At 66.4% G+C, this 14,514-nt stretch overlaps 1 protein-coding gene across 1 annotated transcript in view; it reads right to left on the bottom strand.

Annotated features, from left to right (window-relative positions):
• PLEC (plectin) overlaps positions 1-13,696 on the bottom strand; it is a 34,242-nt gene extending 20,546 nt beyond the window's left edge. The window contains 5 exon segments of the mRNA XM_033203235.1: positions 23-100; positions 1,015-1,104; positions 1,495-1,556; positions 13,175-13,219; positions 13,222-13,696. Coding sequence (XP_033059126.1) covers positions 23-100; positions 1,015-1,104; positions 1,495-1,556; positions 13,175-13,219; positions 13,222-13,696 — 750 coding nt within the window.
• Positions 13,697-14,514: the final 818 nt, after the last annotated feature.

The following is a 14,514-nucleotide window of genomic DNA, read 5'->3' on the forward strand; positions in this document are numbered from 1 at the left end:
AGGGCCAGGTAGGCAGCCTTACCTGGCGGTGCCGGAGGTAGTCCAGGGCAATCTGGACATTCTGCAGCTTGTGGAAACGCATTCTCCCCTTCTCCCGGGGCTGTGGGGAGGATCGGTCAGCACCCACGGTGCAGCTGCAGCTCCCAGGCCCCACCCTCAACACCCCCTAAGCACCGCAGTGACCGAGCCAAGGGTCTTCCCCAGGGGGCAGCAGCCCCTCTCATCCCAGGTTCACCCTCCCCCGCAGGGAAAGGGAGGCCACCCGCCCAGGGGCCAGGCCAGGCCCATCAGGGCTTGGGAAGTCCAGCGATCCAGGCTGAGGGAAGGAAGGAAGGGGTGGGAGGAGACAACAGCCAGGAAGCCGCATGTGGAGGGCAGTGGCCCTAAGGGGGGTCCTCCTGCCCGGCAGCGGCAGCCACAGCAGCTGCTGGTGGATCCCAGGCCAGCTCTGGGCAGCACGGTGGACAGGCAGCTTGACACCCAACCACCTGCCCGCCCAAGAGCCAGGCAGGGGTCGGCCGATGGGCCGCCAGCCCCCAGAAAGCTGGGCTCCATGGTCTTGGGGAGCTCCCGTGCCGCTGCGGCCAGCAGGCACAGCCACTCACCAGGCGTGAGCTCCTGCTTACGTCCCGCTCCCTCGGCTGCCCAACCAGAGCAGGGCAAAGGGTAAAGGGCAGAGGTCAAGGTTCAGAGTCCAAGCAGCAGAGAAACCAAAGCAGAGCAGAGCGTGAGGTTACTGTGTCAGGGCCCCAATGTGGAGGGCAGCAAGGCCCAGAGCGGCCGAGGTCCGAGGGTTGCGGCCACTCCCAGGCCAGGGCCTCGACTGTGATGCCCAGCAGCCTGGGCAGGAGGCACTGCCAGGGACGAGGCCAGGCTGCCCCCAGGGAGACGGCAGGAAGGGCTAAGCTGGATTCTGAGTAGAGTGGGCGGCTGGAGAGGCCCCAAGGAGGGAAGGCAGGCAGAGGTCTCCAGGTGGGGGCAGGCAGGGCCCGGAGGGGGCAGGGGCACACGTACCAGGCTGTCCCCCGAGAGGACTTCCAGCAGGGAGATGAGGTTGTGGCCATCGCGGAGGTCTTCATACAAGTCACTGATGTGCCTCTGGGCCTGTGGGGACAGCAGCAGCTGAGGTGGCCAGCCCCCTGGAGCCACCAACAGTCCCTGGGAGGCTGATCCACCGAGTGGGTGCCAGTACCAGAGGGAAGGAGGCGGGGGCTGAGTCCCCCAGGAGCCCATGGAACACACCCCTGCCCCGCGGAGGCACCTACCTCTGCCCTCCAGTGCTGCAAGGAGAGACCAGGAAAAACCAGAAGAAAGAGGAGGAAGAGAGAGACAGGAGCAGGCATAGGGAAGAAAAAGAACAGAAAATAACAGGTTTCAGAGATGAAAGGCGAGTGCACAGGCAGCATGGGGACAGCCTTAGGCGGTGGGGCCACCCTCCCTCAGCGGCTCCCGCAGCCTCGGCCCCTGTAACACACACGAGCATGCACCACCAACCTTGATGAGGTGCTTGTTGACCCACTTGGTAAAGGTTTTCTTCTGCACACGATCCCGCTCATCTGAGGGAGACAAGACCAGTTTACCTGGGGCCTGGGAGAAGCCCCGGAGGCCCTCCGGTGACCACCATGCAGACACGGCAGCCTGGCTGGCCAGGTCCCGCCTGGGGAGCCCCAAAGCCTCCCTCAGATCACACACTGAGACCCAGGCGCCCTCACCCGCAGCCCAGCCAGGACAGCGGAGACCCAGGTGCCAGGGGCCCAGGCGCTGCCAGGTGCACCACCCCACCCGACTCTTCCCCCGAGGAAATGGGAGGGTCCTGGACCGCACCCTGAGCCCAGGGCACACATGTCCTGTCCTGCACTCCCGCCGCCCCCTACAGACTGAGACCCAAGCAGGGGTGTGGCAGAGCCAGGGCCAGGGCCAGGGCCTGCTGGGGTGTTAGAAGGGAAGCTGTGTGCGCTGCTGACAGAGCAGCGCACCTTCCCCAGAGCGCAGTTCCTCGCCCGTCCAGGCCTGACACCTGATGCTCAGAGGCCCCCCATCAGCCTCGTGGGCTTCTGTTGGCCCACTCTGTGTTGGGTGGGGATGGCTAGCCCCTGACCCTCATCTCCAAGACCAGCCCCCCACCCGGTACCAAGGCTTCCTGCCACAGGATGTGGGCCTCCCTCCCACAGGGGCCCGCCCTGCCTGGCGGGGGTGCCCAAAGGGAGCCCTGCTACCTTTCTTGCCCTCAGAGGCCCTGAGCACAGCCAGGTACAGGTTGTCCTCCGAGCTGGTTCTCTTTCGGCCCAGGCCCTCGGGCGCCGGCACGCGGAGCTGGTTCTGAGACATGCTACCGCCACACCCTCGTCGCCCAGACCCTCAGCCTCGGCACAGTGCTCCGGGCAGCCCCGCGTGGCACACAGGCAGCTGAAGGCTGGCGGCCCCACGAGACGCTCACTCGGAACAGGGGCACAGGCTCAGCTCAGAGCCCCAGTCGATGTGGCCACTCCTTGCCTGCTGTACTCCCTGGCGAGGTGGGCCCGCCCCTAAGGCCCCACCCCACCCAGGCTGCCAGGGAGGGGAGTGTCCCGGCGGGAAGGAGCAAGGAGCCCCCTCCCCCACAGACACGCCCTCAGCCCGCCAGAGACAGGAAACCGGGGTTTCCTCACCCATCCTGCCCAATGCAGTGCCCGAGGGGAGCACAGGAGGGGCTGGCACTTCACTGTACACCAGACGGCGCCAGGACCACAAAGGAACACAGGCCATCCCCACAGCCACCCAGAAGGACCCCCCAACAAACTGAAGGGCTCCCCCAATGGGAGGGGCTCTGAGGCCACGCCTCTCTTTGGAGCTCCCTCCAGGCCCGGGCCACGCCCTACTTCAGCCTCTGCCCACCCACCCTGCCGCGGAGGACTCGGGAAGCCGCTGAGTTCTGGCTAGGGGAGGGGGCCTGCTGCCCGTCAGCTCTTGCAGCACCCCAATCACACCTCCTCACAGACCTGCATGAAGCGGGGAGCACACCCTACCCTATGGTGCCTGCCCTGCCCCAGCGCAGGCCAGGCTACTGCTCCGGGGCCAGTGGGGTCCCACACCAGGCCTAGCCCCTTCCAAGCTGCCCACCTGGCACATCCTGGAGCAGCGACCTGCAGAGCCCACCCTGGCCCAGGCAGACACCTTAGGCCGGAGGCTCGAGGGCTGACTCATGGAGGCTGGGCCCCGTGGGGGGATGGAGCATCAGGAAGCCCCAGGAGGAGGGCCCTGCCAGTGAGTCAGGGATGGGGAGGGGGCCCAGGCCTGTGACTCACGGAGGGGAAGCCACACCTGAGGCAGGACCCGGGCGACCCCAGGGGTGGGGGGTGCTGTTTGCAGCTGGGTGGGGCTCACGGGAAGCAGCCTCCTGCTGTAAAGGGCAAAGGGCAAAGAGCCTGCGCTGGTTGAGGCCTCTGGCTCCCTGGGGTCTGGGGCGGAGCTGCCTCTGGCCAGCTTCTGGGCCTGCCCAGCCCACCCGACCACCATAGGAAAGAATGCGCTAACCACAAGAATGTTCCCGCCATACATCAGGCAGATTCGGTCCAGCTGGGAGCTGCACTCAGGCCTCGGTTCTGGGAAGAGCTCACCCCACCCCATTCCTGCTGCCTGTGAGGCCATGAGGGGGGCCCAAACCCCCCACAGATGAGGAAGCCCTCACACCAAGGGGCACGGTCAGCCCCCAGGGCTCTGCCACGTCTTACACCCCACCCCGCAAAGACACCCCTTGGTCTCCATGCATGGACTCTGAGCCTGGCGTGAGATTCAGGGTGACCCTCTTGCTCTGCCTGTCTGGCCCAGCAGCCTCCAGAACCTCAGGAGTCACAGAAGGCCCCAAACCAAAATCTGACCCCGTATTGGTCAGCGCCTCCAGTAGTGTGCCAAGGGCACCCCGCACCCCACACCTCTGCCACCCGTCCCTGGGTCCAAAGCCTGTGGAAACACTGTCTGCCTCTTCAGAAGCCCGGGGCCCAGCAGCTATCCTGAGGCCAAGCACGGCGCCTGCTAGGCGTGGGGCTCTGGGGGCCCGGCCGTGACCAGGTGGCTCCTGCCTGCGGGAACCGGGCTGCCACTCTGCTGAGGGGCACAGCGTGAGATCCAGGAACAGCCAGGGAGGTGGGCACAGGGAGTCCAGGACAGCTGGAAACCGGAAGCCGGGGCCAAGGTCCGGGACCCGCGTGGGCCCCACCCTAGTCAGGCCCCCGTTCCAGCCTTCTCCCTGCCACTAACAGGCCTCCAAAGATGCCACCCTGGGCTGGGACAGGAACAGGAATGGGACAGGGGCTCAGGGAAGGGAAGGGGCAGGGTGGGGAGAAGTGCTGGGCAGGGCAGGGCTGGGGCTGGGTGGGCTGGGGGCTCAGTCAGGGGCCTCCACTTCCCAAGCCTAACTTGAGTTCCCCTTCCCCACTTCCTGCCTCTGGGCACCTCTTTGCTCTGAGCTCTTCCCTCGTCATCACCTCCCCTCCCTACCAGCCCAGCCTGCCCCTTTGATCCCTACCATGGATGCCCCATTCCTCTTATTCTGACCCTAAAACCAACAGACACCCCCTCCCCACGGCCCTACCCAGCTAAGCCACACCCACCCTCTACAGCTGTGGCTCAGTTGGCTCTCCCACCTGGGACGTGCCCAGAACACCCCCAGCTCAGGTGCCTCTGCACACCTGCCTGACACCTGTGCTGTCCAGGGCAGCTGACCCTCGGCCGCCAGCCCAGGGTCCCTCACGACAGGCACTGCCACGGCCCTCTGAGGAGTGTCGCCCTCCGTTTTATAGGTGTGGATGCTATGGCTGAGGTCCCGCCGCTAGTGGAGACAGTCCTAGGACGGAAATCCCCAGACTGGGAAGGGAATCCCACTGGCCCAGCACTGCAGCAAGTCCACAGAAGGCCTGGAGCCCCGCCTTCGGCACCTCCTCCCTCCCCCGCGTCCTGGAAATCCGGGCCACAGCCCAGGCTGACGTGAAGCAGCTGGGAGTACGCCAGCCCCGCCCCTCCAGCCCCTTCTCTAGAGACGAACAAATGGAGGCAGGGGACTATCACCCCGCCTTCTTCCCCAGGTGTTTCCGGAGCTCAGCGGGCAAGGCTGCACCTGGCCAAGGCACCACCCCCGTCCCAGGCCGGGCGGCGGTTCCCAGCAGAGACCAAGCCCCACTAGGTGAGAGCGACGCCCACGCCCCCGCACCCACCTACGCAGCACAGCTGCCGGTAGAGGTAGCCCCTGCGGGCCCGCTCGCAGCCCCCGTCCAGCCAGCACGGCCGCTCCAGCAAGACCTCCCTCGGCAAGGCAAAGGCGCCCCCCGCCCCCGACATGCCGGTCACGGCCTGAGCCCCGGTTCGAACCCCGGACAGTGCGGGGAGCTGGACCGCGGCTGCGCCTCTGCTTCCAGCCCACGCGGTGAGGCCGCCGGCTTGGCTCCCCACCTCTTCCACCTCCCCCCACAATCCGCCCACTGCGGGAGTGAGGCCCAGACCCAAAGAACCTGCCCCTGGCGCACAGCCCCGCCCAGCGCAGCCAGGAAGCCGCGCCCCAACCCACGGGCCCGGCTGGGAGGCTGCCCCGGGACTGCCGCGGCATGGGAGGGGCCTCCCAGCAGGATGGCACTGTGGGGCCCAGGGAGGAAGGCAGGGCATGGGGCCAGGTGGTGGGCAGACAATGCTAGGGGCAGAACCGAGGGGCTGAGCCACGTCTGGCACCTCCTGGGAGTAGAGGCATCCTGTGAGCCAGGACCATGGCCGAAGGGGGCAATTGTGGGCTGAGGTGGGGGGGCAGGGACAGTGTCTGGTTCCGGCCAAAAACATGGATGGGGAAGAAGCCCTCAGCCCAAGTCCCATCCTGGCAGCTGAGTCCCCGGCAGCTCCGAGCGTCCCCAGCTCCACGTCTAGAAGCCCCATCTTGACTCATCTCAAGTCCGGGGATCCAGCAGAGGAGCTGAGCCAGGCAGCGCCCTCACTGCAGGAGAGGTCCAGCGGGCCAGGTCCCTGATAGGCAGTCCCTCTGGCCAGAAGCCCATGCTTGAAGCTGCCCAACCCCAGGGCCCCGCCCCAGGCTCCATTCACTCCAGCCCACCCCATCCTGCACTGGGCACAGCTGCCACCTGGGACCACAGCCCAGGAGCTGGTGACTTTGAGCAGGGAGGGCAGGGCACAGCCTGGCTGCCCCCACCCCCTGTGGGGCCTGAGGGCATGAGGGCACCTGCCTCACCTGTGTGCGGCTCCACCCCCTGCTCTGTGGGCCGGCAGCCTCCTCTACTTCAGTGATGGCCAGACAGGCACCTGCCCCACTTGTCCCTGCCACGGCGGCTGCCACAGGCTCCTGCCCTGCCGGCCTCCCCTTCCACCCTCCTTCCCAGCACAGGCTGCAGGCTGAGGGCCACCGCAGGGCCCGCCCCGCCCTGGGACTGCAGCAGGGTCAGCGTCTACACTGCAGGGTGGGGCGGGGGGCAACACTGCTCTCACTGACATGCAGCTTGGAAACAGGAAGGGGAGGGCACAGGGAATGAAGGGGCGGGAGGCAGGCGGCCCCTCTGCCCCGCCCCGAGTCCCTGGCAGCCACCAGTCGGGCTTACCTTGCTCGTCCTGTGCCCACCGACGTCCCCTGCGCCAGTGCCACACAGCAGCCAGGGTGGCGACATGGCCCACAACCACCAGGGAGGGAAACAGGCTGCCTGAGGGCTCCATGGCCACCACACAGAACTGCCAGGGCTGCCCTTCCTGCGCTGGGAACCGGCTGCTCCAGGCTAGACAGCCCCCTCCCTGCATGCAGGGTGAGCGAGGGGGAGCGCCGGGACCGGAGCCTGCCCTACCCGCAGGACCGCCCCATACGTGGCGGCAGCCCTGCGACAGCTCCCGCCCGCCTTCTCTCCTCCCTCCGCCGGTCCGGCCCGGCCCTCGGCACCTCCCCACCCTTGCTCCCCACCCGGCCGGCTCAGCTGTCCCTGCGCAGAGCTACTGACGCTCAAGGTTAGCTGGCCTTAACCCCTGCGTCCCCACGGCCACACCCGCCGGGAGGAGGGGCCAGCCGCACGCATGGCCAAGCTGCAGCCCCCCAGCACTGCCCGCGGCCTCGGCACGCACCCTCCCTCCCTCCCAGCCTCCCCCTGCTGTCCCCACCAGAAGAGGGGCCTGAGCAGCCCACGCCGCCTCCAAGGCTGCCCTCTGGGGAGAGCCAACCGGCATGGAGGGATGCCAGAGCCCCCAACCCAAGCCTGCAGCTGATCCCACCGCACTCCCTCACTTCGCCCTCCTCACCAGCCCCAGCGCCCCCCGAGTGAGACTGGGGCTGAAGGGGTCTAGGTGAGGGCGCACGAGGCAGGCTGCGTGCAGGGCAAGGGACAGAGCCCCTGGCCTCCAGCCTCAGCCCCAGCCCTCTGGCTCCTGTCCCCAGCAAGGGGCCAGGATTTCACAAGGCTTTCAAGGGCTGCCCACCTACCGGGCACGATCTTCATCGGGGATGGTGGCAGGAGCCCACGGGGCAGACAGAGCGGGCCAGGGGTGTGGGAGGTCACAGGCCCCTCGGAGGAGGCACAAGCCACCAGCGGCAGCGTCGGGTGGGAGGAGGGCACGGCCGTGCCGCCGTCAGCAGCAGCTTGTGGGGGAGGGGAGCGGTGGGCAGGGACCCAGGGGATATAAATATCTGAGGAGAGCGTGCGAGGACCGTCACCACCCAGACTTAGAACATGACGTGCAGCGCGAGGGCACCCAGGCCCCGCTGCAGTCGGGTCTGGCTGGGAGATGCCACCCGACACCTCGGTCCCCCAGCTCCCACAGGGGGTTCTAATACAATACAGCAGGGCGCAGGGGGGCGCAGGCTCACGTCCCTGCAGGGGGGGGTGCAGTCCTCACCCACCTGCCCTGCCCACCCAGGGGGCACTCCTGGAAAGGCCACAAGGGCCAAAAGAAGAGGCTGCCCGTTCCCCCAGAGGGCCCCGCGCAGGCTGCCCGTTCCCCCAGAGGGCCCCGCGCAAGAGGCTGCCCGTTCCCCCAGAGGGCCCGGCGCAGGCTGCCCGTTCCCCCAGAGGGCCCCGCGCAAGAGGCTGCCCGTTCCCCCAGAGGGCCCCGCGCAAGAGGCTGCCCGTTCCCCCAGAGGGCCCCGCGCAGGCCACTCCACACAGCACCTGGCCCCACGGGTGGCCGGGACAGCCACCCCAAGGTCACGCACGGGCCAGACACCCAGGCAGCCTGAAATCAGGGCTCAGGCCACCCAGGCCAGCGCCTGCCCCACAGCACAGCCTCTCCTGGGGTCCCAGGGATCTGGGATGGAGACGCCTCTCCTGGGCCACAGCAGAAGACTGGCCTGGCTCCACCCCGGAGCCCCAAAGCCCTGCTCTGTGGAAGGCCTGGGTCAGAGGGCCTGGTCACAGGCAGGCCCATAGCATATCGTATGCAGATCAGATCCCAGTGCAGCCAGGGAAACAGGACGTGGGACATGCACACCCCCGCTCCTCTCCCTGGAACCCCCTTCTGCTGGGCACACCCCTTAGGCCCAGCAGAATGCACGTGGATGGTCTACCCCATCCCACAGCGTCACTCCTGGCACCACATGGAACCCTCAGCAAAACCCATGAAGTCCTATACCATGAATGCGTCATACTGACCAGGAGCCTGAGGCGCCGCCCGCCGTCCTGCACGCTGCCATCTGAGCCCAGGTGGCCTCCACTGTAGTCACTTCAGCCCACAGCAAGGCACAGTGAACCAGCCTGGCCCCGGCCCACTAGGCAGGACACCCCGGTCCATGCTGGGAAGCCCAGGGACAACACGAAGGCCGGGCCCACCCCAGCCTCCTGCTCTCCAGCCCCACACCTCAAAAACGTGTGGCTGAGGGAAATGCCTGCAGTGGCCCGCTCTGGGTGGCCAGGGGTTGGGCGGGCCCAGACAGCCCTGAGGGTCAGGGATACCCACTGCCCCAAAGGCATGCCAGAGACGGCCCAACTCCCAGCTGAGCCCAGGACGGCATCTGGCCAGCAGTAGGCAGGGGCCGACAGGCTGGACGTTTCAGCCCACTCCCTGCCACAGGCTGGGGAAGCCTCAGAGGAGCCTGACTCAACAGCCTGGGTGAGAACCAGCTCCTGGAGGCAGGAGTGCCCCAGGCTGGCAGCGGGCAGTTCTTCTACCACTCCACAGAGGCCCGGACAGGCCTGTGCTTCCGGGACACACATCACACACACCCCTGAGGCAGCTCCAAGAGGGGGCCGTGCCTATCCCTGCATCCGATTCTGGCGTCTGACGGCACAGAACTGTGGGCAACAGGGAGACAGGTCTGCCAGGGGCGGCCCCGGCCCCCTTGTGGCCCTGCATAGCCGGAGGCCTTGGTCCCTGGCTCCCCATCCTCTGCTTCCCACAGCCCCCAGCTCTGCCTGCCCTACCTTGGCCCAGCCGAATCAGCTCCTCCATGCTGTACCTGTCCATGGCTGCCGCACAGGCCAGGCCGCTCGGAGCGCCGGCAGGGAGGAAGGCGAGGCAGGAAGGAGGGAAGGGGTGGGAGGCAGAGGGAGGACCCACTCATGCCCTGGTAGCAGCGGCTCCTCCTCGCAGCCACCCCTTAGTCAGTGAGTGGAGCTGAAGCCCAGCTGACTGACGGGTCAGACCAGCCGGGCAGATCCGCCTGGGGGTGCAGGGGACTGGCCTGCCTGCAAGAGCCCTCTGGCCCCAGCCCGTGGGTATTCCCTGCTGTTCCTGCCCCGCCCAGCAGACCCCACCCTATAGCCTCCCCTTCCCGCTGCAGGCCCCACCAGCCCAGCCCTGCCCTCCCACCCTCCTACCCACATTCCAGGCCTCCATGTGCCCAGTGGTATTTCATGAGCCAGGCGGGAGCAGAGCCCCAAACTGCCCACCCCATCCCACTCCTTGAGACTCACGTTCCTCAGCCCCAAAGGTGGTCTCTTCCTCCACCTGAGTCCTCCCCAACCAACACAGCCCCAGGCATTGTGTCTAGGGGCGATGGTGACACCTGCCTCCCCTCTCCATACCTCTCCACCCAGATGCTTGCTGACCAGTGAAGTGCAAATCAAATCCCACCATAACTCCCCTTAGAAGCCTGCGAGCGATCTACAGAAATCCCGTAAACAGGAGACTCGGCCAAGCCAGTGATCCCTGTGGAGAGCTGGCCGGGCCACAGTCCACCTCCACCCAGGGCACCCTGTGGCCATGAAGAAGGGCAAGGCAGCCAGGCCACCTCCAGGCGCCCTCCTTGACGCAGGGCCACAGAGGGTCAAGGAGGGAGGTCGGAGGCACAGGCGACATCCTCCGTGTACAGCGGAAGTGGTGGCGGCTCCCGGCCCCTGCCCTTTGCTGAGAGAAGCAGCTCTAGGTGCTGTATGTGGACAGTGCTCGCCATGGTGGTGGCTGCCTGGCCCCTGCCCGTTGCTGGTGCATGGACAGCGCTCAGCTGGCGTCTCCTCCACACAATCCTCGGTTCCTTCAGAATGTTGAGCCAGGCAAAGCATCGCTATTTGCAAGGTAAATTAGGACTGGACGGTAGCTGTAATCTCAGCACTTTGGGAGGCTGAGGCGGGCGGATCACCTGAGGTCAGGAGTTCGAGACTAGCCTGGCCAACATGGCGAAACCCCATCTCTACTAAAAAAATAAAGCAAAACTTAGCCAGGCGTGGTGGCTCACGCCTGTAATCCCAGCTACTCAGGAGGCTGAGGCAGGAGAATCGCTTCAACCCGGGAGGCGGAGGTTGCAGTGAGCCAAGATTGCGCTACTGCACTCCAGCCTGGGCAACAGAGCGGGACTCCATCTCAAAACAATAAATAAAATAAAAATGAAACGTACATGAAACTCACATATAAAAACACACTCCTACAGCTTCCCATCACACCAAGCAACTGAAACTCTCTGCCACAGGTTCAGGGCCTTCCCATGAGTCCCTCCGACCTTCCAGCCTCCCTCTGTCCCTCTCTCCAGGCTGCTCCTGGCAGGGCAGGCACCTCCTCAGAGCCCTCCCTGATTGCTTCTGAAGCCACCTCCCCATCACTCTCGCCTCACCCAGTTCACCCCACATATCTGGGGCCCCTGGGGCAGGGGCTCCGTCTGGGTCTGGCACTGGCCTGTGCATGGCTAAGCAAGCAGGTGGGCGGATGGCTTCCCACACAGATGTGCTGCCAGCAGGCCCCGAGGGGCCCCACCCAGGGATAAGCAGACCACCAGGGCACAGGGAGGGCAGGGGCCTCACCTCAGGGGTACAGCTGGCGCTCCCTAGCCAGGGCTGGATGGAGAGGGGTAGCCCATCCAACAGGGCCATTGTGGACCCTCACAGCTGGCCCTTGAGCTCTGACCTTGCCCTTCTGCCGACCCACGGAGCGGCTGTGCAGTGGGGAAGGGCAGGGTAGCTCACTGCTTGATCACTAAAAAAACTCCGAGAAGTCCATGGTCTCAGGTATCATCAGAACTGCCACGGGCTGTATGCAGGGCCATCATGACCCCTGCCACTGCCTGAGGCCCAGCCCTGGCCCTCTGCCGCACTCCACATCCCAGCCTCCTCCTTCCCCTAGCTTCCCATCCCCAAGCTCAACTGGTGAGGTCCAGGGGAGAGTGGGGTCTGAGCCTGCTGGCCCTGACTCATCCCGGAGCTGTGGCTCGCTTCCTGTTGGAAACTCTGAGCTGCCGCTGGCGGCTGTGGCTTCAGGGGGACTGAGTCACCTCCATCGGGGAGGGGTGCCCTCCGCTCTGCCTGCTGCAGCCACACCCAGCACCCCCCCCCCTTGGTCCTGTCGCCAGCTGCCTGCCCTGCAGGCCCAGCCCAGCCACGGACAAGGAAGGAGAAAAAGGAGGGAAGGGGCTCCCAGTCACCACACCCAGGAGTTGAGCATGAGGAGGCTGGGCTGCCAAATGAGCAGGGAGTGGGTGGGCAGGGGTGCCGGGTGGGAGAGGCCAGCAAGAAGGCTACATGGGCTGGGTCTTTGTCTCATGCCTCCTGTCGGGAGACATGTCGTCTATTTAGAGAGGAGCTAGAGAGGCCACACAACCTGTCCGAGACCTCAGAGACAGCCAGGAGGGGAGGCCAGCCTCCACCCCACAGCCTCACTGATCCTCCCAGATGGGCCCAACAAGTCCAACTCACCCCAGGTCAGCCAGCACCAGGGCTCCGCCCAGCACTCCATACAGGCAGCTGTGCCCCAAACTTGGGCCTCCCCTGGGCCCCCTCCCCGACACCCCTGGCAAACTCCTGGCCACCCTGAGAGCCCCACTCTAGGCCCCCTTCTTCAGCCTGAGACAGCAAGCTGCTCCCCAGGTGCCAGGCCCAAAGAGGGAGGTGGGGCCAGGCTGGCCTCAAGCTGGGGAATCGGGCCATCCCGAGCCAGCACGGAGGGCAGAGTGCTCCACAGTGCGTGTGTGAGCCTTGGGCTGCAGGGGACACATCTGCCCACCTGGGTCCTGCTGGTACAGGTGCTTGTGGACAGAGGGAGGCCACAGAGAAGGGGCAGAGCAAAGGGTCTCTGGAAGCCTCTGGGACGACAGGACCCGTGCTGTCCTGTGGGACCTGGTTCATACAGGGAAGGGCCTATCTAGGCCCCAGGCTGGGCCAGCACACACCACACCCCAGCCCGGCAGCCTCTGCCGTGCCGGAGGAGCCACCTGCCTGGACCCTGCGCTTCTCCCCATCCCGCCCAGGGCCGTCCCCAGCCACCGCCAAGCCCAAGCTGGCCAAGCACTCAGTTACTGGTCACACTGGGCACTCTGTGCAACACCAAGCCTGACCCATCAACCACCGTGGCAGGGGAGGCAGCCAGGCCACGTGCTGGAGGAGGGCCACACCCAACCAGCGCCAGCACCTCCTCGCACACCCCCACCTTGGTGCCAAGGAGCCTCGGGGCAGACAGGTCACTGGGACAGGAGAGGAGGCGTAAGGGATGAAGGCAAGGGCAGTGTTGGAGAGAGGGGAGGGGGCGCCCCAGGGTGTGCCTGGGGAGGCACTGGCATCAGCCACAGGCTCCTCCTTGGCCTATACACCCCAAGATCCCCAGCCGAGGAGGAGGGGCCATGTGGGTCCATCAGCAAGCACACCCCCCACCCTCGGACGGGGGGGGGGGGGGCCACCTGCTGGTGTGAGCAACGCTCCACAAGCCGGCTGACCACTGCAACCACTCCAGCCCAGGCCCAGGCCCAAGACCCGACAAACCAGACCCCCACTTTCCACCCCTCATGACTTGGGGTCAGGGTGCAGCTGACCTGTGGCTGGGGCAGGCTCCGGGCCTGGCCTGGCCAGGGTCCCCTGGTGGTAGCAGGCACCACAGAGGTCTCAGGTGACACCTCCTCAAGCTCCTTCCGACGGTAGACCCGCTGCTCCTCCACCGGCAGTGGCGCCCGCTTGGGTGGGGAGCCCAGGGGACCCTGCACAGCCTGCACGTGGGGGGTGCGGCGTGCGGGCATCACCATGGCGACGGGGCGGCGCACGCGCTGCAGAGAGGCGGGCACGATCTCCGGTGGCAGGTGCAGGTACTGGCGGAGGTGGGCAATGCCTTCATTGGTGAGGTACCAGTAAAAGTGGCACCAGGCAAAGGTCTCGCGGACCAGGCCCCGTGCCCGCAGGGACGCCATGGCACGCATGACCTGCAGGTTGGTGACGCCGGGCACATGGGGGTGCCAGCTGCGGGGCCGCCGGTCCTTCTTGGCCACCATCACGCCCTCGCGGAAGAGCACTTCATAGATGGCCCGCAACTGGTCCCGTGGCATGAGCATGCCGGCCACCATGGCTGCTGGAGCCAGGCAGGCAGCGCAGGGGCAAAAGCAGCAGGCGGGGCACCACAAGAAGGCCCGGGGCACCGAGAGAGGCTCCCGTGCTACAGGGTGTGACAGCGGGCAGCGGCAGGGCAGGCAGGCAGGCAGGCTGGGGTGCTGAGCCTGAGGGCGCGGGCTCCCGGCTGTGTGGCTCGAGGCGCCTGGCTCCCTGCAATCCCTGCCGGCACTGCCGGCTGCCCGCCCTCCTCCAGGATGCCGGGCCGGCCCCCTCTGACTCAGCAGCACGGGCGGCCCCTCCCACCCACAGCCGACGGGGCCCTTGTAGAGTAGGGGGCACCTCAAGAGGCAGTGGCCATCCCCACAGCTGCCCCTTTGCCCCCACCAGGCCCCGCGGCTCCAACGTCAGAAATGACATCAGTTTCTAAACACACCCTTCAAGGTCCCTAAGACTGTGCTGGGGCGAGTGGGGGCGGATACAGACCAACAGTCTAAAGAAGAGGGTGGCAGGGCAGGCAGGGGGGCTGAGGCAGGAGGGGTCCTCCGCAGGGATGTGGGTCTGGTGTCCTGGCTTCACAAGGATCTGAAGGGGGGTGCTGGGCTGCCAGGACTGGAGGGACGTGAGGCTTGAGCGGAGAGGACTAGGGCCTGGGGAAAAAGCTGGGGTCTTGAAGGAGGAAGTCCGAGGGGAGCGGCTGGGGGCAGCTGCCACAGCACAAGGACGGGCGGGCTGCAGGCACCGCTGCTGCTGTCCATCAGGCAGGCAAACGGACAGAGCCCCCACCTCCACACACCAGGCTTGGAGGCGGTGGCCACCCAAGTTAACACTTCCC

Source organism: Trachypithecus francoisi, unplaced genomic scaffold (genome assembly GCF_009764315.1).
Source record: "Trachypithecus francoisi isolate TF-2019V2 unplaced genomic scaffold, Tfra_2.0 Lachesis_group7, whole genome shotgun sequence".
Classification (NCBI taxonomy): domain Eukaryota; kingdom Metazoa; phylum Chordata; class Mammalia; order Primates; family Cercopithecidae; genus Trachypithecus; species Trachypithecus francoisi.